The 23470-nt window shown below is 35.2% G+C and overlaps 1 protein-coding gene across 3 annotated transcripts in view; it reads left to right on the forward strand.

Annotated features, from left to right (window-relative positions):
- FSD1L (fibronectin type III and SPRY domain containing 1 like) overlaps positions 1-21962 on the forward strand; it is a 46859-nt gene extending 24897 nt beyond the window's left edge. Inside the window, exons 8-14 of one of the 3 annotated variants that reach the window (XM_070742374.1) lie at positions 183-281; positions 6656-6785; positions 9566-9598; positions 13174-13274; positions 14889-15140; positions 16430-16518; positions 19010-21962. In XM_070742374.1, the coding sequence (XP_070598475.1) occupies positions 183-281; positions 6656-6785; positions 9566-9598; positions 13174-13274; positions 14889-15140; positions 16430-16518; positions 19010-19132 (827 nt within the window). In that variant the 3' untranslated portion in view covers positions 19133-21962. The remainder of the gene's footprint in view (positions 1-182; positions 282-6655; positions 6786-9565; positions 9599-13173; positions 13275-14888; positions 15141-16429; positions 16519-19009) is intronic. The other 2 variants (XM_070742377.1, XM_070742375.1) reach the window with 2 other exon arrangements.
- Positions 21963-23470: the final 1508 nt, after the last annotated feature.

The following is a 23470-nucleotide window of genomic DNA, read 5'->3' on the forward strand; positions in this document are numbered from 1 at the left end:
GTGTCTTAGAATATGATTAATTCATTACCCATATTTTACTCTAAGTAGAAATGAATGGTCAGTTTTGAATTGTGGGTCTGTTTATGTGTTTGTGTATAATCTTTCTTATGCTGCTAACTCCTTTTTGTTTATCGTAAATTCTTTGTGTGTGTCTGAAAGGTTTTCCCCCCTACTTTTTCCAGGCCTAAGGTTTGATTCAAAATATATGAATTTTCGTGTCCGAGCTTGCAACAAAGCAGTGGCTGGGGATTATTCAGATCCTGTAACTTTAGAGACAAAAGGTAAAATATGGGTAATCTTATTAAATATGAACTTGACTATGCAATGTTTCTCAATTATTTTCTGTTACGCCCCTCCCAGGAAGAAGTAAACATTTTACATGCCCCCAATTCTCCTTCAGGACGATTGTTTGCAATATTCAGCATGTTTTTGCTGAAGAAAATCAAGCGGCTTAGCAGCGTGATTTGGGATGTAATGTGTTTAAGTGACACCTTAATTTATTTGGCTTCATGCTGTCCGCTGCCAACATTTTTAGACGCAGTAAATGTACCGATCTTTCCTCGTCTCCCACCATAATCACAGTGAAGCCAAGCGCTACATACTCTTCATCATATTTTCTCATTTTAGCTTTCGGGAGACTTAAGTTTGTCTCATTATCTCCGTCTCTCTCCTCCTTTCTTTTCATCCCTGTTAAATATTTTTTCATGGTGTCTCTTAAGGGTTTGTTATCTGCACTTCATATCTCCTACTCTGTGCTGTGTGCTATTCTTCTTGCAAAAACCCCCCTACTCTGCGAGAAAAAAGCATGTTCCCCAGTGTCATGTGCTCCCCCTGGCATTGCTGCATGCCCCCCAGGGGGCCCTTACCTCACTATTTGAGAAACACTGCAAGATAATTATCTTTGGGCAGTACCTATATCTCCATTTGATGTAATAGCGTTTGAGTTATAGTCTTGATGCTGGACAGTATGCTTCATTAGAATTTGCAGTTTCCATATGCACAAAAGGATCTACAAATAGGAGCAAATCTGTATCCACTAGCTTTGACATTTATTTAAGTTTAAGGCAAACTTGAAAATATGCAAAAGTGTGAAAATAGTAAGAAAATGTCATTTGAACCTTTTGCTAATATCAGTTTGCTTTAAGATATTATGTTCTGACCCAGCTTTCTGACAAAGGAACACAGCATAACATGGCATCTGTACAAACCTTGTTTAATAACTGCTACTAATTGTCTTACTTAGCAGTTGTCCTGAAATCAAATAAAGTATTTTCTGTGCAACAGCTGTTAGTCTTCTTAACAGTTGGCAGTAGTCCAAGCAAAAGAACACAAGTTTGAAGAAAGGTCTTTCAGATAACAGCAGATAATTGCTGGTTTCAGCAAAATGCCCAGGAACAATTTGCAGGCAACTTGAGGATTTCAAAGAGGAGCAAAACATAGGTTTGATTTCAAAGACAAGGACTTGAAATGAAGGAAGTTGTTTCCTGTAAATTCCTCAGTTGTTTTCATCATTTAAATAGGCTGTAGGAGTGGACAATTATCCTCAAGCCTTACTCCCGAATAGTCCTCCTCAAGAACCATTCCTGCCTTTTGGCAGCCCTGTGCACATGTGCATTGAGAAAAGGCTCCTCTTCTTCACTCATAGTAGCTTCTGGAGGTTCTGAAAACCTTGGCTGAATCCCTGCCTCTGGCACTGAGCTGTCACCAGTCTCCTAGTTATCCGACTCTGGTACAAGTTGCACAGGCCACTGGTGGACAACAACATATTATCAATTGACTACATATATAAGAGCCTTGGTGGTGCAGTGGTTAGAATGCATTGTTGCAAGCTAATTCTGCTGACTGCCAGCAGTTCAGCGGTTCGAGTCTCAATAGTTCAAGGTTGAATCAGCCTTCAATCCTTCCAAGATTGGTAAAATGAGGACCCAGATTGTATTTTACTTTTATTTTTTTATTTATTGTTTGTCAAAAATGTTCAAGAGAACAAGTATAGGTATGAACATAAACATGAACAAAGAAAGTAAGTACAGATAAATGGCGACAGTAAGACAGGGACGATAGACACACTGGTGTGCTTATGCATGTCTTCTTTACAGACTTCTTCAGAATGGGATGAGATTTACGGTAGACAGTTTGAGATTGAAGCTGTGAGGGTTTGTGGCTGTAACAATAGAGTCAGGTAGAACATTCCAGGCATTGATCACTCTATTGCTGAAGTCATATTTTCTGCAATCAAGTTTGAAGCAATTCAAGTTTGCATTGATTGTTCACCTGTCTATTATTATGGTTGAAGCTGAAGAAGATATAGAGCTGCGGTGACGCAGAAGGTAGAATGCTGTACTGCAGGCCACTGAAGCTGACTATAGATATGTAGGTCAGCGGTTCAAATCTCATCACCGACTCAAGGTTGACTCAGCCTTCCATCCTTCCGAGGTGGGTAAAATGAGGACCCGGATTGTCTAAGGAGAAGGGCAGCATAAAAATCGAATGAATAAAGAAGTTGTTGACAAGCAAGACATTGTAGCAGACAATTTTTGTACTATGTTTAGACCAGACCATAGGTGGCGCAGTTCCACATTGACCAAGTCCAAAATTTCAAGCATGGTAGCATAGGAAATTCTATTGTGAATAGAGGAGTACTCTTCTTGTGAAATACCTCTGAACCTGCTAAATCATGTTAATGTCTGATATACAGTGTGGGTTCCAGAGAGACAAGCTGTATTCAAGTATTGGTCTGGCAAAGGGTTTGTATGCCTTAGTTAGCAATACAATGTTACTGTTGTGGTTCAGTCTTCAGCTTCACAAAATTAGGCTAACAGCTCTTAATGCCTTTTTGGCACTGCTGTTACAATGAGCTCTGGGACTTTTATCATTTGAGATAAATATTCCTAGGACCTTGACAGAGTGAGGGTCATCTATGTATTTGGTGTTCTGATTTTTATTGCTAATGTGTAGCATTTATTCATTGAAATTTGGAGCATTTATTAGTTAAAATTTGGAGTTGCCAATTGCGCATTCATTCTGACACATAGTCAAGGTCACTTTGTAGGGCAACAGCATTGTCAGTGGTGTTAAATAATTTTATGTCATCAGCAAAGAGGACACGGCTGTTTTTAATATGATTGCATAGGTCGTTGATGTAAAGCAGAAAGAGTGCTGCCATCGGAGGTACTGGTGCTGGGTTTGATAGGGCCCTTCCTGTTTTGACTATTTGTTGCCTGTTTGATAGGAACGTGGCTATCCACTTGTGCAGGGATCCAGAGATGCTGTAAGAACTTAGTTTCAACAGTAACTTGTCATGCACCACTGAATCAAAGGCTTTGCAGAAGTCTACCTTGGTCAAGATGTGTAGTCCAAATGGTCCTGCAGTGTAGGAGTTAATAATAATAATAATTTTTTGGATTTGTATGCCGCCCCTCTCCGTAGACTCGTAGTTGCAGATTACAGGACAATGTTTTCCTGAAACCAAACTGCTTGTTAGAAAGCAGGTTGTTTCTTTCTAAGTGGAGGGTGATGGATTGATTTATAATCGATTCCATGACTTTACAGGTGATGCAACACAATGAGATTGGTCCATAATTTTCTATTAGACTATGGTCTCTTTTTTAAAAAATAAGTATGTCCATGAATAATGACCATAAGCTGGACAAGGAGCTGGTTCTGAAAGATTGTGCAGCTAGGGCAGTGGCAAGCATTTTCAAGAAGTAGGCCCATCACCCATCAAGGCAAATAGATAAAGATGGCTTTAGGTTACATACTGCAGTTCCAACATTAACGACTATAAAATCAATATATAGTAAATCATTACAGTTTTTTATGGTATGATTAGGAAATGGGCAGATGCCATTGCTGTCAACAAAGACTGAGCTGAAGAATGTATTAAAGATGTTAGCCTTAAAAGCTTCATCATTACAGTCTTCCCCGTTAAGGGGTGAAATAGTTCTTGAGTCTTTAAGTTTGGCATTTACAAAATTATACAAGACTCAGGTGGGTTTCGAGTGTAACAGCTCTTCTTCCTGTTTGCAATGGTAATTGGTGCATTCTGCCTTTATCTGGTAGCATTAGGCTTTGTAGCTGTTTTTAAAGTTAGCTACATAGCCAGTTTTGTTTTCTCGCCAAAGAGATTTTTTTTTTTTGATTGTAGCTTTCTTAAAATTATGAGTAATTTGAGATTTTGTTTGGCTTTAGGAGTTATTTTGGTGTGTGTAGATTAATAACTCTATTGACTTCCATCAAAAAATTGTTATAATGGTCTTCTGCAGTATTACAACCTGTGAACAAAAGATGCCAATCAACAGATGCAAGGTCGGCAGCCATGAGATCATATTTGGCTTTTTTAAAATTGTAATTTGGAGTCCCACCATTATGACCCTCTTTGGAAGGATACAGGTTGAGACAAAAATCAATCATACTGTGATTACTGTTGGAAAAAGGTTCATTAACTTGTAGGCCATAAATTGAGTTTAAGCTATTGCAGGAGATGAGATCTAAGCAATTATTGAGCCTAGTGTTGTTCATTACCAACTGCTCCAGCGCCAGAGTCATAACAGCATTGTACAGGGTTGCATGTATAGGTTCGTTGCACATTTGTTTAAGGTCCAATTAATAAGAGGCAAATTGAGGTCACCAAGAAAGATAAAGGGATGCGGGCAGGAAGCTGCTCTTGTTAGCAGTTGTTGTTCATATGACCAAGATCGTAATCAGGGGCTCTATAACATAGCTTTTCTGCCCCAGCACCAAGCCCAAATAATTATGTACATACAAAGGTCCAAACACAGTTTGTTTTAGTAATTAACACAAAGTCTCCTAATAACTTCTTAAGAGCGTAAAAAGCAAAAGAAAGGCAGAAGTTACTCTTGTTCAAAACCCCCAGCTGTTAATACACTATCTTAACAGCAGGCCGAAGTCCAAGAGGTAATTGGCAAGTCTTACTGTACTTGGCACAAATCGCAAAAATAGCAAAATGCAAGAAACAAGATCCATACTGGAATGCAAACCTGGAAACGCAGAAGTCAAGATTTAGAAGTGACGTTGTTCCATGCAACTATGCTCACCGTGATTAGGACTTGAGTAGTCTAAGGGCGTGGCCAATTAGCCTGCACCTCTACTCTTGAGGAGACCTCCTCCTGTGTAGCCACTCTTGCCTTCTAACAGCCCTAGCATCAAGAAGAAGAGGTTCCTCTTCTTCTGCATCACTCATAGGCACCTCCTTGTTATCGGACTCAGGTGTCAGGTTCACAGGCCGATGATACTACACTACAACTGTCTCTTAGTCTTTGGGATCCATGACCAACTGTGGGATGCAGGCAGGCCACAACAATAGCAAGAAATGAACTGTGATATTTAAGAACAATTCACATACAGTGGTTTCAAGAAGAGCAAACTCCTGTTTTGTTGGGGGCAATATGCTGATTCTGTAAACCTCTTAGAGAGGGTTGTAAAGCACAATCACTGCCACAGCATGTGCAAAAATCTTCTGAATATTATTTCTGGGATTGAAAGCCCAGGATTAGTTAAGGATAATTGATCTTAAGCATTGCTTTGAACTTGACTGGGGTGCCTGTATGTGTGTCTGTACCCACATACAATATAATTCATTGCAGTTCAATCAGAACGGATACAAAGTGCTTTGGAGTGCTGTGTTTTTCAGCTTTACATCTGCTAACTTTGAGTCCTCCTTGGAAGATGCATTAAGAATATTTATGCTACTTTTAATGTAGTAAATCGCCACTTAGAATAGTTTTTAAGTTTAGTATTATACAAATGGCTCAATTTTCTAGAGTTACTCTGTTCTAGAGAATATTCAAAGTTTGTATTAATATAAGAAATACCTCCCTAATGCGCTCTAATGTAATATAGCATTGTATTACTGTACATTGTTTCTAACAATGGAGACAAGTACAATAACGTCGACACATTTAAGTGATAAAAATTAACTTTAAATTTCCATAAAGCATATTCCATGATGTGATTCATTTCTGATTGTTAAGTTATTTTAATACTTCTGGCCTCTGGGAATATTAGCCATCATTTCATGCATACTGCTTTTATTGCAGTAAAAATTGGAAATGTATTTATGAGTTTTATCATTTAAATACTAAGCTTTCTCCATTTGATACATTTATTTAATCACCGAAAGATCAAATAATAATAACTTAGTGCTCTATCAATTAGATTAGCATGTTTTTTGTCTCTATATCAGTTAACATTTAAAAGAAATACACTGATTTTATTTATAACTGTTACCAGAACTCTCTAAATATCAAATTTGCATGGTTGTCTTCCATTGTATATACAGTACTAATTAAAACTGAGAAATGTGATGGAGTTTGTTCTTTCACATTTTAAAACTGAGGACTAAACTGTGCATGTAATTGACATTTTAAAACTCTGGTCAAATGTTTAGGCTTTGAGGGTGAAAAATGAGGGTATTCTCATATTTTGTTTATTGCCGAAAAATAACTCATTTTATGCTTATTTATTTTTGTAGGTGCTAGTATTTGTTATTATTTTATCAAAAACATTTTAAAGGGCTATGAGTTAAAAGACTGAAGCAATTTTCAGGAGAAAAACCAAGAGAAGGGACTTGGCATTAAATAAAGATATTTATTTTAATATTTATTTAAATAAAATTCTTATTTTAATTTCTGTTCAGCTCTTATATTCAATCTTGATGGCTCATCATCTCATCTTAACTTAAAAGTTGAAGATACCTATGTTGAGTGGGACTCTACTGGAGGAAAAAGCCAAGAAAGCAAAACAAAAGGAAAAGAAAACAAAGGCAGGTGAGAAAACAGAATCATTCTAAGTAATATTGCCGAGTTGGATATGCATAAGGGCGGCCCCGGCCCTCTGGAACCAACTCCCCCCAGAGATTAGAACTGCCCCCACCCTCCTTGCCTTTCGTAAACAACTTAAAACCCACCTCTGCCGCCAGGCATGGGGGAATTGAGATCCTCTTCCCCCCTAGGCCTTTACAATTCTATGCATGGTATGTATGTATGTATGTTTGGTTTTTATATTAATTGATTTTTAATCATCAATACCAAATTACTATTGTACACTGTTTTATTGTCGCTGTTAGCCGCCCCGAGTCTCTGGAGAGGGGCGGCATACAAATCCAATAAATAAATAAATAAATTAATTAATTAAAAATATATTTATTTTCTTCAAGTTTAGAAATGCTTGCTGTTGATTCTTATTGTTCATATTGAGAATTCTCATTTTCTGCAAAAAATGTTAAAGCAGTAATATTCCAGGATAATACATTTCACATTCTCTGCTTAGTTGTATGGCTATAAATCTTACTATGCTAAATATACTGGACTACTTACTGGATATACTGGGCTACTTGCTTAATTAGGATGAATAATTTATTGTGTTTTGTGTCTACTAATGGGTTTTACATGTAAATGATCCTTTTTTGAAATCAGATTTTTGCATAAACTAAAAATATGAAAAATAATGGGAAGGTTATGAAGATTACTACAATAATGGGAATTTTTTCTTTAAATGTACAATAGAAAATTTCAATTTAGTGAACAATTCTGTAAATTGAAGATCAAGATTTTCTTACCAAAGAAATAAAAAAATGTGGAATTTTGGGGGTTTTCTAAGATCACCCTTATTAAAACAAAATATCTTTTTGCAACCATGTTAAAAAAAACAATCCTAAAAATGGAGCCCAAGGTGCTAGAATGAATTTGAACGAAAGGTACTTACATTTTTAAAATGACAGCAAACAGCATAACACCTATTACTAATATGAGACATATATTATTCTTCATCAAAGGAATGGCATTGCCTTTGATATCACAGAAATCTTAGTGCTCATCCAAATAACTGGAAGAAATAATACTCCATGGATTTTTAGAAAACTCACAAGAGGAGTGGAAGGCAGTTATACAAATCTGTAGACATTTGTTCCTGGAATTGCAATTGCAGCCATAATTTAAGAACATTTAAAGAAAAAAACCATGGCTAATATTACTATACGATGCATATTATATCATAAGCCATATGCAATTCCAGAATACAGTTTAAATTGTGGTTGCATACTTATGTCACTATTTATATTCAGCTTGTAGAAGTTTTTCTTTCCTTAATCATTGATCCATGTGTTATTCAAATCCAAAGAGATGTTCATTTCTTAATCTATGATTACCTTTCCTTTCTGTTGTTTGATTGTGAAGACTAGGATAGCAGCAGCGATAAGGCAAAATTGATGTGATTTCAGCCTTTTCATTGTTTTGCTTCAGTGCTATTGAGTGTGGGAATATTGAAAATATGTAAGGTTGGATGGATGGGTGGGTGAGTGGGCGGGCAGGCAGGCAGATAGTTCACTCATTTATTATATTGCTCAGGCAATAGAAAACAGTGTAGAAAAAGTAATAAATAAGAATACATTTTAAACAAATAAATAAACATCTTCCCTAAGAGGAATAATAAAAACCAAACAAATTGATTTCTATGGAGATTCTCAGTCATCCAAGTCATGGTTGTCCCAAAGGTACTTTTTTAAAAGGCAATTGGATTTTGTTTTCCTTGAAGATGCTTCACTTCTCATCCAAGATGCTTCTTCAGTTCTGAACTGAAGAAACTTCTCAAAACGAAAACATCTTCAAGGAAAAACAAAGTCCAGTTGCTTTTTGAAAAAATAAATTAATCTTAAGAGACTGGTTTACCATAATTTAAAGCAAAATTAGGAGCATGGGGGACTCTGTCAAGAAAGAATTCTATAATTAAGAAATATTAACATCAATAATATTTTTTTAGTTTTAAAATAATAATAATAATAATAATAATAATAATAATTGTTATTTGTGTATTGTTTTTCACCTTGTTGCATGCTGCCCAAAGTAATTCATTTTGTGAGAATAGCAGCTACACAAATTCTATAAGATAAATAAATAATAAACTGTAGAACCCCTATTTCTCATCATTCTGCAGGGCACCAGCCCTGTTGATGAAACCACAAGATTTAGGACTTTATCAATATTTTAAATTGGGCATAGTAAATCATAATGGAAGGTCATTAAGAATCATGGTTTTGATGGTGTCACTTAGCTACACATGTAATAGACCTTAAAGCTGTGTCCTACCCTAACCACATATGATGTGTTGCTGTGGAAAAATTGTGAAAATAATTAAGCCATGAAACAGCAAACCTCTGCTTTCTTGGTCCAAGTAGAATCATCATAACTATATCAGCCATGTTAAAAGACGTAGGATAAGTTTAAGGTCAGCCAGAAGATCATCAGTTTTTATAGAATGTTTATAGAACCTCTTCTTTAACTGAGATTTTGGCTTATATGAAGAGTTAATAGCAAACTGTCTGGCTATATTGTTTGGCAGACTGCCCATGGGTAAGTATACAAACTGTAGTTAGCCAATTCTGGATTAACATGTAAGAATGACAGTGTTACATATCAAACAAGTAGATGACTTTTTAAAATAATCCTCCTCCCATATTAGTAATTTAGAAATTGTTTTTTCAACTACTGCCTTTTAAATATAAAACTGTGTAGCAGAAAATAGCCTTTAACAAACTATTTTTATCTGACAGTGGCCAGATTACCTTTCGGAAGAACAGTACAAGGTGATATTATGTCTCCTTTTAGCCATAGGGTTTAGCTCCCAGCTTTACTCTTCATTTCCCCCCTCAATTCTGTCTCTCTGTAGAGATGCATGAATCCCACAGCCTTTACCAGTACACAAGCCACTGTATTCCAGTAGAACCTTCAGTGTGCTTTAATTTGTTGCCTTTTGCATAGCCCCTCTAATTTCCTTTGTGCAAAGTAACCAAAGCATTATATTACTTCTAATAATTTGCAAGGTACAGGTAATTAAGTTTAAATGAGGAAAATCTGCAATAGGAACCTGCCTAGCTTGTTTTAAATTTATTTCATTAATAAACAACCACATCCAGGAAAAAATAAGTATACAAGCATTTTCTCTTTAAAAATCTTTCTTGGATACATATGCTCTCTCATATTCATTTGTACATGCAAACATATGCACAGGAGGTTTTGTAAACAATGTAATCAGCATTGGAGTGCCACAATGCAAGTTCCACTCTTTTTTATATGTGTTATATTTGTATGTTTTCATATAAAAGAGGCAAAAATTATAACACCATGCAGCTTCTTTTGATGAAAGCCTCAAATCTTGTAATTGTCCCTACATATGTATACCAATATGGGATGATGTTAGCCCACAGGGTTTCTCAGTGGGTAGTCCTAATCCCTTTCCTAGCCCCTGAGCCAGTCTGAGTAACTCTGAGCTGCACTTTAAAATCTAAGCATTCTTATTTTCTGCATATTTCAGATTCAGTCAGTTACGTATCACGTATTTACACTATGTATTGACAGAATCTGTTTTTCTGGGCGGATTATGACATTCTTCCTGTCCCTCTTATACTGAAGTGTGTGTCATATTCATAGGAGATGGTGGATCATTTACTCCATAATAATGATGGAGCCCATTTACTTCTCTATTTGAAGTAAATGGAAGTCTCTGTCACTACAAATATTAAACTGAGGTTTGTGCTCCTTAAAACTACCTAGTACTGTAGTCATTTTTAGACTGCTCTTTACTACATTGTTCCTTGGTTTGACTCTCTTGATACACTGTAAATCTCTTTGCTGAAGACACACTTCAGTGTTGAACTGCTGGCTACTTAATAAAGTTAACATTAAAACAAGCAAACTCCTCTTTCCAAAAACTGCAGTCAGGTAGTGAAATGAATGGATAGGCGTGGAGCACTGTATTAATAATTTTGGATCAATCATTCTTAGAGGAGATTGATTGGCAAAATTCGGTGTTGACTGTGTGTCTGCTGCAATATGAATTAAAACATTGGTTTCTTCTGCCCTCTGTAGACAGACTAGATAGAATTCTACATCAAAAGAATAAAGCAAACTTTCTTAACCAGATAAATTTTTATAATTACCCTGCATGTCTTTTCATACAGAGATAATGTTCTAGTTAAAATGCTTTTTTTGCTTTGAATAAACAAAATTCCCTGGAAATAGTACAGCTCAACTGCAGTGGCTTATCAAATCAGTTGATTGTATGCATCATTGCATTGTCCTAATACAACCACATAATTTGGCTTGTATTTATTCATGTATTGATATTGTTTTCAAGTATGACAAATATTTAAAATTATAAATGCTGTTGAGAATACTAGTAAAGGCTGTTAATATAAAAATATTTCCTGGGTGAAGGGAACTTAGAGCACATCAGAAAAATAGCATGTAAAGTTTTAGAGAGGGGGGGATTTTAGTCTACAGTATGTTTGCATTATACCAAACATGGCAGTGCTTTAGTAAACTTGCTATTTTTCTGCATAACCTGACAGCAAACCTAAGATTGCTTTTTCGGTGGTAATTAGAATAGACTTTGCAGTAATGACTGACTTGGAGTATGAAAAAAGATGTGTGTATTAATCCTTTTGCTTGAATAAATGCTTTAATTTCTTGGCTTTGCTGTCTTTCATGCTTCACTTCTTTCTTTCTTTTTTCTTTTGGTAAGTACTTTTTTAAAAAAATGTTTACTTGGTGAAACACTGTTCCAGTGATATATGGTTAATGTTTTCAGCATCCACAGTAAGGTTTTATTTTAGAAAAATAATTTCTGCTTTATAGTCTACAGGAGGGATAGGCAACTCTAAAGCTCCCTCCAACTGTCTGAATTTCAATTTTTTGCCAATTTGAGGCAGGAAGCACATCAAAACTGTAATGTAAGCCTCAAAAACATATTTTATTTTAATATATATATACAGTATATCCAACCTTTCAACAACAACAAAAAAAATCCTAATGGGAAAATAAACCTCCAAGTGTATGAATAATGTGGCCCTAATCACTTTGCATCATTACTGTTTCACCAAAAATGGACCTACATTCATTCATAAGAAGTAATTAAGCATGATCTTTGATCACCAGTATGTTGTCCATAGTACAGCAGTTTATTATATTACAGTCTAAATTATAGTAAGTAAATTAGTCTAACTTAGTACATCTTCAGTATTTATGTAATCCATTGATATGAAAATTTGTGCTGACTACAGGTAGTCCTTGCTTACTTATGGTTGAAAATGCGATGTCACATGACTGCATGGCTTTGCAATAACAATTCACATTGCTTGTTGAGTTAGGGCTATTAAGCGAGGACATCCAAGCAATGTCCTGTCTGCTTCCAACAAACAAAGTGAAAGACATCTTGTAAGAAGGCTGGTTGATTGGTGGCTAGGTGGCTGCTGCAACATGGTAAGATTGTGGCTAAGCTTGGAGTGACTGCTGAAAGTGCGGAAGGATGTTCAGTAGCCCACTGTAACACTGTGCAAATATGCCCAGGATAGGGGTGGCTGCTGCTGGTACGGGAGGATGCACAGGTGGTCACTGCAGTGCCACACAAGCATGCACTACAGAGTGTGGGTGAAAGGGTTCTGTGGACTCCAATTTTGCACTCCGTAGCTGGGCTTCTTAGGTGAAAAAGCAGAGGCAGAAGTAGGAATGACTTACAAGAGTGACTTGCAACCTTCCCCGCTCATTTCCCTACATACTTTGCTAGTGGGAAGCTGGCAGGGAAGGTTGCAAATGGTAATGCTGCAACTGTTATACATGCCAGCTGATTGCCAAGCACCTATATTATGATCACATAATGGCTGAAACTTTGAGAACTGGCTATAATTGCCTCCTGTTCAGCGCCATTGTACAGTTAACTGAGGACTACCTGTACTATCAGTGCAATGCTTTAAATCTGGAAGATACACTAAGCGAGAAAGGGTGATGCAATACTGAAATTGGGCATTTTCTTGGTTTTAAGATACTAACATTTAAGGCATTAATATGATCAAATTGAGCACCTTCATAAGCAGATTTTTTTGGTGTTATAAAATAACCACTTAGTAATTTGTCAGTAACTTTTCTGTGGTTGCGATATGCTTTATGTTCCACTGTCCTGTTATCTGCATGGCTTTTTTGTTTTGAATATATAGAAATGTGTAAAGCATGCCTGCTTAGACAGTCTTTTGTCTTTTAAATGTTTCTGCCAAACTTATTTCACTTTTCAAAGTGTTCAGACTAATTTGGTGTCTTAACTCACTTGTAGACATTTTTATTTATATACTATCACAGTAAATACAAATTAATTTCTTGCACCTTATAGAAGTGGCACTCCATCTCCAAAGCGGTCATCAGTTAGCTCACGCTCACCTTTGATAAGGGGCAGCAGAGATCGATTTACTGGAGAATCTTATACAGTCTTGGGTAAGGTTTTTTATATTATATTTATTTTTATTATATAAATATTATATATTTACAATTATAATATAATTGTATTATATCCCTTTATTTATTTAAGGCTTTTTTTATCGCAGTCATGAACCCAAAAAAGTTCCAAGAGCTACTTATAAACTTCACAAATTAGATTATTAGCACCTGAAAAACATTTCAAACTACTCAAGACTCATTTATACCACCAGGCATGGGGGAGTTGAGATAGCTCTTCCCCCTAGGCCATTACAAGTTATGCATGGTATGTTTGTGTGTATGTTTGGTTTTATAATAGGGGTTTTTAGTTGTTTTTTATTATTGGATTGTACATGTTGTGTTTATTATTGTTGTTAACCGCCCCGAGTCTGCGGAGAGGGGCAGCATACAAATCCAATAAATAATAATAATAATAATAATTATTATTATTATTATTTATTTATTTTATTTTTTTAATTTCAACACAAGAAAAGGGATTGAAAGAAAGGAAAAAGAGCCAAACAAGTTAGTTCATTGTTTAGATCTGTGATGGTGAATCTATGGCACGTGTGCCACCTGTGCCATTTCTGAATGGCACATGAGGTGTTGCCCTATGTTAGCCCAATGCGCATATGTGCGCTAGCCAGCTGGTTTTCAGCCTTCCGGATGGCAGGGGGAGGCAGTTTTTGTCATTTTCATGAGCCTGTGGATGGGGAAAAATGTGTCCAATGGGCCTACCGGAAGTTTGAAGGCTTCAGTGAGGCCTGTGCACATGTGGAGGGGGGGGAGTGCATGAGGAGGATTTGCGTGCATGCGCGAGGAGGAGGGCATTGCATTATGGGTGTGGGCACAGGCACCCTTTTGGCACATGAGCAAAAGGTTCGCCATTACTGGCCTAGATGAATAATTGGTTAAGTGTTATCAAGTCAGGCTGAACTCCTGTTGATTGTATGGACAAATGTTTATCATTTATTATTATGTTACATTTTAGTTAATGTAGTTAATTGTAGTTCTTCCAAGGACATTACAATTTTTAAAAATCTCATTTGTCCATATTCTCTTTTCTTTCCTTGTCTCAAAATTTCCAGGAACAATAATTTTTCTCTAGTTCAACTTTTGTTCATATCATACCCCCAAAGTTTGTGACTGGTCGGGCATGCAGTCATTTTACACTTCATTTAGGCCTGGGAAATTGTTTCTTCTTGCAGTCTATGATGCTCTTAGTAACTGTGTCCAAATTGCTAATTTGAAAGTACAGTGGTACCTCATGATATATCTTGAAAAGTTCGTTAGAAGAGGCGTTCGTAAGATGAGGTACCACTGTATTTCTCTACTTTTTGTTGATTACATTTTTGCTTGCACTACAGCTGTTCTCTTTTGTGATGAACTTTTATGAATTTATTCTCTTTGACTCTTTTCATGAGTTCAGGGTTCTGTAGAAGCCTTTCCAGTGTCCATTGGGGCAAGTCCAACTGGGAATTATATAAAATTAGTAAGATATTAACAATATATACAAGCTTTAGTTTACACCTGTATGCTTTGTGTCTGATATTTAACACATATGTGCTCTTAATTTCTGAGGAATCTCAAATGACATAAAGTGTTAATTGATGATACTGTGTTTACTTCCAGGAGATACTACAATTGAAAATGGACAGCATTATTGGGAAGTAAAAGCCCAGAAGGACTGCAAGACATACAGTGTAGGAGTAGCATATAAAAATTTGGGAAAATTTGATCAGCTGGGAAAGACCAGTACAAGCTGGTGTATTCATATCAATAACTGGCTCCAGACTACATTTGCAGCCAAACACAATAATAAAGCAAAAACACTAGATATTGTGGTTCCAGACAGGATAGGAGTCTATTGTGACTTTGATGGAGGTAATTTTAAGACTTCAAAACTATTATTGAAAAAAACCTGAAATATAATGGACAATTTTCCAATCCAGTAACAATTATAGTAGAATTTGGTCTGAATTTATCTTTATGCTGTTTTTTATAAAACAAAACAAAACACTTTTTAGTATAGTTTCTAAACATATTGACAGTGTAAGAACAAGAGCATTAATTGAAATGGGCATTGTATCTAACTTATACAAACTTTATGAGTTTCCAATTTATTTCCATTCATAATCCCAAAATGGAAAGTGCTTTATACTATCTGAAGGAATAGGGAATAGGTATGGGCATCTTCAGTGATAGTATAGCCTCCCGCCCCCTGCCCCCCAATTCCCCAGGAGATATATTTGAATCTGATTTTTAAAAATTCTTCCAGGCGTTTTAATCATTTGGTCTGTTGAGTTTAGCTTATTTGCTGCTTAGTAAATTTTTAATTACTGGCACTGCTGCTTTTATTTTTTTTTATATTTAGAATTTTAATTACTGTGTTTCACTATGCATTTTATTTGTTCAGAATGTCTGTGTTAAGCTATTCTGGATAAGTCTGGTTTTGAAAAGCAGTATATATAAATAAACAAATGGTTTGCTGAGTATTTATTTAAGTTAAAGTGCTGCTGAGATGTGTTGATACTGGACTGGAAAATCCTATACCATACAGAATTTCATGTCAATTAGTAATCTTGCAGCTTTTCTAAACAATTGTTCTTACCATTTGTCAGGCACAACTCGAAATAGCTGCAGTGGCTTAGATCTTTTCTGGGTGCAAATGGTGATATACTTTATGGAGACCTATATAAGCTTTCAGGTCCTAAAAGTAGTGTTGGGCCGCTAGACTGATTTTTTTTGAACCGGCAAAACAATTTAGACATGCTATCATGTGTGCTTTAAATATGTGTACAGATTACCTTTTTTGGCCGTTGGGAACCTTGTGTGTAGATGTATACCTGTGCTCTCATTCCATATGTTCTGCTTCCTAGTTCATGTGGTAGCTGGCATAGAAAACAAGTATTGAACAACTTGCTATTCCATAGTCTATCTGTTCTAAGTAAAAAACTACTACTGAGTTACCCACTCTTGCTATAAGATATGCTTTTTAGTCCTGCATGCTGACACTGGCAGCAAGATTTCTTAATACTCCTTTTGGGTGATGGTTAATAGCGTGTTATGAGGTAACAATATTCACTTTAAAAGATTTTGAGCATTTCCTGATTGAAAAAGACTTTTGAGGTTTATTTTTGAATGGAAGTATTAATATCCCTTTCTCTCTTTAGGCCAACTCTCTTTCTATAATGCAACCTCAAAGCAGTTGTTATATACTTTCAAAACAAAATTTACTCAACCTCTATTACCAGGATTTATGGTTAGTATTTGTTATCTAATCAAATTACTGTTGCAATATTTCAGTTTTACCATTTCAATTACTTTTGTAAATAAAATCAAAATTTAAAATGTTATGAGGAAAACTATAATATAATATATTTCAGACTACTTACAGGTTTTGATGGGTATGACAAGCTTACAATCATCTATACTGCTTAAATCTGTTCATTATGACTTTTTAAAGTGACAGTGTGACTGGTTTAACTCCTTATGTTTTTCAGGATTCAGAGAAACATCTAATAAATTAAAGAAGTTAAAACTGATAACTTAGAGTTTAAAAAATCCCAGTTCTTTAACACATACTCTTCTAAATATAAAATCCAGGTGCATAATTTTTGTACATAGGACAACAAATAACAAATATATTCTGAGTATATACTTTTTTTTTTTTACTTAGAAGCAAACCTGAGTGGCTACTACAATAAAACTGACTTGCTTATTTATCAAATGTATATGTTATTCAACTCCCAATGTTTATTAATTCTATTGAAGTGAGGCTATATCTTCTCCATTTAAAAAAACAAAAATACAGTTCCAGCTGTTATTTAGGATTATTTTCCTATGGCAGTTCAGAGTTTATTAAAACTATATAGTTAAAGCCTATAAAATATAGAAAGAAATAGGAATTTATATGTGAAATACATGTAAAGGCAAAAGCAAGAATTATATTTAATTAATAGAATTAATTAAACTAATTGTAATTAAATCTCAAATTCTGGGGGAAAGACATTGAAATATTTAAATTTCATAGCCAACTCCATTTTTTTGTAATCTGTAGAGACATTGTGTGCCATTGGGTTTTCAATGAAACATTATGTTTATGTTCCCTTCTATCAAATTCTACTTTACATGCTAGTATCGAGGCCTAAACAGATTTGTATAGATGCAGTTGGCCCTTGTATGGTTGGCATCAATATTTTAATATTAACCATCAATATTTCAAATTGATCCTGGAAATAAATGGATAAAAAATTAACATAAAGCAAAAAGTTAGTTTCAAATTGTCCTCCGCATCAACTGTGCATCTGAATTTTCAGAATCATTTTTAATAGCATGTCAGTTACAGTATTTTTATTATGGAAGTAAAAATGGATTACAAGGCAGCTTTTTGAAACAAAATAAATCAATCTACATTGTAGTTGCACTTGATTTTGTATGCTTAGGACAAGTGAAAAAAATACATTATATAATCTCAGGATTTATATGAGTGCTGTGAGTCTCGGCTAATTTTTCTAGAAGCATAATTGAATCTTAAGTTTAATCATTTGCTTACTTTATTCATGTTCACCTCCACCAAGTAATGAAAAAGCTTTCTTTATCCAACTTTAATGTATTTATCTTTTTACATTCTGAAAACAGATGGAAAGAATAATGAGGTAGAATCCAGATTTGACAGACAGAAGATCACTTTTGTAAAGGGGAAAAAGTTCTCATGTATCTTCCCCCTTACAGACTTTAAGTATATAGTTTTAATAATTTAAAACTGAAATTTAAAAACTTCAAACCCGTGGCCGAGAGCAAATAATTCAGTCCAGGAAGAGGAAGGGAAAGGAACGGAAAGGGAGAGCAGGGGGCAGGGGAGGGGAGGGACTACAACTACAGCTCTGGAATATGGGACTGATTTTCCCAACAAGATCAGCCAGCGACAATCAAATAAGCTTCTATTATTTTGTAATAATACTACCTTTAATAATATTGTTATAACCTTTAAATATTTTGTTATGATTAATGAGCATTTATGATTTTGTTATAAATAAATAAGCATTTATAATTTTGTTACATTATATAGGTGCATTTCATATTAATAAAATGGAAGTTCTCTGCATTATTTTACAAATGTATTCATCTTTAAAAATCATATTAATGGTCTGCGGGACTTAAAATTATGAATTTGGTGCTCCATGGGATTTAAAAGTAGGACCTTGGTGGTCCTTGAGGTCCAAAGATTTAGGGACCCTTGGGTTAGACTTGAGCATAGTTTTGAGTCGGGTTAATAATTAAAAAGAAAGAAAATGCTTTTGTAACATCCATAATAAAACAGTGGCAAATACAGTGGTACCTCTACCTAAGAATGCCTGTATTTACGAACTTTTCTAGATAAGAACCGGGTCTTCAAGATTTTTTTGCCTCTTCGCAAGAACCATTTTCCATTTAGAAACCCGAGCCTCTGAAGCTGTAACTGGAAAAAGCAGGGTGAAGCCTGCATGGGGTCTCTCTAGGAATCTCCTGGGAAGAAACAGGGCCTCTACCCTCCCTGTGGTTTCCTCAATTGCACACATTATTTGCTTTTACAATGATTCCTATGGGAAAAATTGCTTCTTCTTACGAACTTTTCTACTTAAGAACCTGGTCACGGAACAAATTAAGTTCGTAAGTAGAGGTACCACTGTATGTGATTTCAGTGATAATCTTTTCTTTTTCAGAAGAAAGCTTGTATAATTTTTCATTGTCCTTTATATCTTATTTTTTAGGTTTGGTGTGGTGGGCTCACATTGACAACCGGATTGCAAGTGCCAACAGCTGTGAAAACACTGCAGAAAAGTGAAAATGGGTTGAGTGGTTCCACTGGTAGTCTAACCAATGCTGTCCAGTGATGTTCCTGGTTAACAACTACAATGATATCAAAGAATAGTTTAAAGCATTCTTGCTATTTCCAATGCTTGACCACCACTAGTGCAAAATGCTTGTATTGAAACTGGCTTCTACTGAAGTATTAGCAAGAATGTATTGTGGTATAATAGGAAAACATCGGCTTTGACAAAGGAATATTTCAGGTTATAGCTGTATGCCTGTCTTAAACTAAACATGACTACTTGTCTTATGGTTGCTTGACTGATAATTAATTCTGAATGATATGTAACACAGACAGGTATGATCTTAGTATAACTTCCCTCCATCCCATCCCCACTGCTTTTCTCCTTTCTAGGTTTTCTAATTAGGTTTAAATTATAAGAAAATGAATTAAACACTGACACTTATAAAATGGGAGTCTTTTAATAGTCAGAAAAAATGTCCACAAATAGAAAAAAGAACATGAATTGATGTTTTGATTACTGTCCTTTCATTCAATGTAGCTCTTGTATTGTCAGACCCAAAGACTTTGTTATTCATCTAAGTAATTTTATGTTGGTACTTTGTGTCTATTACTTTACAGAATGAAATATGTCATCTATATTCTACTACTGTACATATTTACAACCAGTTTAACAGAGAAGTTTCTGTTTGTTTCTTTATGTTGTGCTCATTCTCACTCATGTTTGTAAATGTTCTCAATTATCAGGCCTCTTTAAATGAACTTCTGAGTCTTTAAGAATCCACTCTGTGTCAGAGGCCTATTCAAAGCTTGAAGTATATAATCAAATTTGTTTCTAGTCCTACAAAATTTTATCCTTTCCCCCCTAACACTGTCTACATTTAACTTTCTGTAAAATTTCTTGGGTCTTTTAAGAAATTTCATAAGAGTGTAAAGAAAAGTGCTTTTTATATCAAAGCACATTAATAATTGTCCTGTTTGGGGAAAAAATAGATATGTGCAATCTTAGAAATTTGGGATGGATGTTCTCAGTTGAACTGTCTGTCCACTTGCTTTTCTCAGGTTCTTCTTGACGGTTCCCCTTTTCAACCAACTTGAATCAAGTTAAAGCTGTGTAGAAAAAAATATGTATTTATCGTGTAAACCTAGGAATTGTTTACAATGTAATATTCTATAGGAAAGACTCCCTGTATTTGTGATACTTTGTAGAGTATTTAATCCCAATTATATATTACTTGCATATTTGACTTATGAAATAAATTTTTTCTTATAATTGGCTTGAACATCAAATGCCAACTCCACTGGGGAATAAAAGGATTATTTAAAAATTATTCACATTTAGAATGGTGAGAATTGATCCAAATTAACCTGAATCTTGTGGAAATTTGAATGATGCAGTTGCTAAAACGTAGAATTGATCATTTACTTCTGAGAGATATGTATGCAGTGATATACAGTCAGTTCAATTATTCAGACATCTTAATATTCCACAACTGAACTGCTTTCTAATTTATTTTATTCCATCACAGTGATAGTATTTGGAGATATTAATATGCATCTCACAAATAATGTATTTAAATAAACAAGATGCATATCTCTGAAGGAAAATAAGCTCTGTAAAATAATTGAGGAATATCTAATTCTGATGATGTTCAACAAAGCAATCCCTATCAGTTTAAGACACAAAAGGAGATTCTTCAAGCACTTTAGACACTTTTTCTTTACTTACAAAATACTTTGAAAATATGATGGTAAGCATGCACATGTTGAATGAAAGTATTACTGTAGTTTGTGTTTTGGGTATGGAATGCTAGATCATAACAATGGATAGTGTTTTTCCAGTATGTACATAATTTGTCTGCTTACTTACTGTAAAATGTATTTTTGTATTATAAATAGTTTTGTTTTGTAAGTTTATGAGGGAAAAAATCAGCTTTGCTGATTTGGTATTCAGAAAATTAGGAATTTTCATTCAATAACTGAGTACCAAAATTTTGTAAACTAGCTTAGAAATTGAATAGTTGATTAAAATTAAATTTCAAATTATGTGAATTTATTGTCAAAGCAGCAGATGGGCGGGGAACAATGGCTCTTTTATGACTAATGGACTTCAATTTCCAGAATTCCTGAGCTAGAATAATTGGCTTAGGAATTCTGGGAATTGAAGTCCACAAGTCATAAAAGAGCCATCGTTCCCTACCCCTGGCCTAAGTCACATGGACAATATTATGGATGAGAATTTAATTTAGTATTATCTAAATATTACAGCATTATAATGTTACAGATTTAAATAAGTGGCTAAGGAGAAAGTAGAAATAGTCCTTTTTTTTAGTGAACTGTTGTCTCTTCCCTGCTTTGGCTTCTGGATATGCATTCTTTATGAGGAGAGCAGGTTTGAAGCAAATCATTAGAAGTACTGACATTTGAATTATGCAAAATATAATTTGGTACAGTAGCATTTCTTCTGTGAGTGATTTCACACTTGTTGACCTTACCTCTTCTAGCCATTTAGGGCGTTTGACACTAACTTGAATAGTTTGAGCACACTATATTCAAGGTTTTGCCCTATAAGCTGACTGTTCCCTTTTTCACCACTGGTAAAACAGTTCTGCACGTGCCTTTTCAAACTAGGTCCATATCTCTGCTATTGGTTATGGTATTAGATGCTGAGATTAGAATGCATATTATTAGTACTAAACAAGGATTTGTGGATTGATGGTTCTGTTTCCATTCGGTGCTTTAGTCTTAATCCTTGAGAAAGAATCCAAAAACAATAATCTCATCTCAATCACACTGGGTGCCTTAGAGCCCATTGAGTGTTTTTATTTGCTGTGTCTTTAACTCAATCACATCTCGGAGGGATTTTGTATTAATAAACATTGGGAAACCACTGTTGTAGTCTCTTTTTTTATATTAAAAAAAAAGATAGTTGAGCTACTGGAATCAGTATCTTTAAGAAAGATAGAAATATTTTTCTGGAATAAAGCGCTAGTTTGGTGTAGTGAAGAGGTTTGACTGGTACTTTGGAGATCTACATTTGTGTCCGCTCAGGCACAGAAGCTCACAGAAGCTCACTGGGAACTATGGGCCATCCATACATGCCCAGACAAACCTACCTGGTTGTTGAGGGGGTGGGATTGGTACGCATGCCTCTTGAATGAAAGGCAGACTGCAAAACCTAACAAATTACATGAAAATAGTGCCCAATTTTCCTTTGTAGCTTTCTGAAGAAATAATCTTTATCAGATGCAAGTTTGTTTACCACTTAGTGATAGTGGGAAGAAGTTAATAACGTTCTTATGATATTGTTCAGAATGCTGTACTACTGTACTTTTTAGAGGAATTCATACTAGAAGGGAGTGATGCTATAAAAAGTCAATAGAAATTTCCAAAATTAAGTGGTGACTTTCAGTGTAAGTAAATATGGTTGTCATTCATACTCTCCTCAAATTGAACAAATCCAATCTGCTCAATTAGTTTTTTTTAGCAAGCTCTTAATGTGGTCATCTCTGTTGTTATACTACCTATGATTATAATCTAACTATGGACAAAACACAAAATGGCCATGGATGCAATGCCCTGAGGAGTTTATTACATTTATTGGTCACTTATCTTGTCATAGGATAACACTGGGTGGCCTACAATATTAAAAAGAGAAAATAATAATAATAATAATATTACAAAAATATAAATGTACAAAAATAAATACAAAATACAATAGCTAAAAGATGGGAGGGAGAGAGGTTTAAACTATCACTTCCATCATGAAGCTTAGGGAAGATCAGAATTGAAGGGGGAGGGAGTCTACGGAGAGGGGCGGCATACAAATCTAATAAATAAATATTCCAAAGGGCAGGTGCAATACCAGAGAAGGCTCTTTTGGACCCACCCACTGGAATACCTGGCTGATGAGGCCTGCAATATGCCTCCTGCCAGCATGAGTGGGGTAAGCAAATCCCAGGGGAATGAGGTATTCTATTTTTATAATCATGTAGATGGGCAGTCCTAATTGTGCAGCTACCAGTAGTCCTGAACATACGACCACAATTGAGTCCAACATTTCTGCTGCTAAGTGAGATGTTTGTGAATTTTGCCCCATTTTATGACTTTTCTTGCCAAAGTTGTAAAGTGAATCACTGCAGTTGCTAAGTTAGTAACCGTTAAGTGAATCTGGCTTTGCTATTGACTTTGCTTGTCATATAGTTGCAAAAAGTGGTCACATATGCCCAAGTCACTGTAACTGTCATATGCATGAACCAGTTGCCAAGCATCTGAATTTTGATCACCTGACTATAGAGATACTAAAATGATGGTAAGCCACTTTTTTCTGTATCATGGTAATTTCAAACAGTCACTAAATGAACTGTTGTAAGCTGAGGACTACATGTACTATAGACGT

This window comes from Erythrolamprus reginae, chromosome 2, assembly GCF_031021105.1.
Source record: "Erythrolamprus reginae isolate rEryReg1 chromosome 2, rEryReg1.hap1, whole genome shotgun sequence".
Taxonomy (NCBI): Eukaryota; Metazoa; Chordata; class Lepidosauria; order Squamata; family Dipsadidae; genus Erythrolamprus; species Erythrolamprus reginae.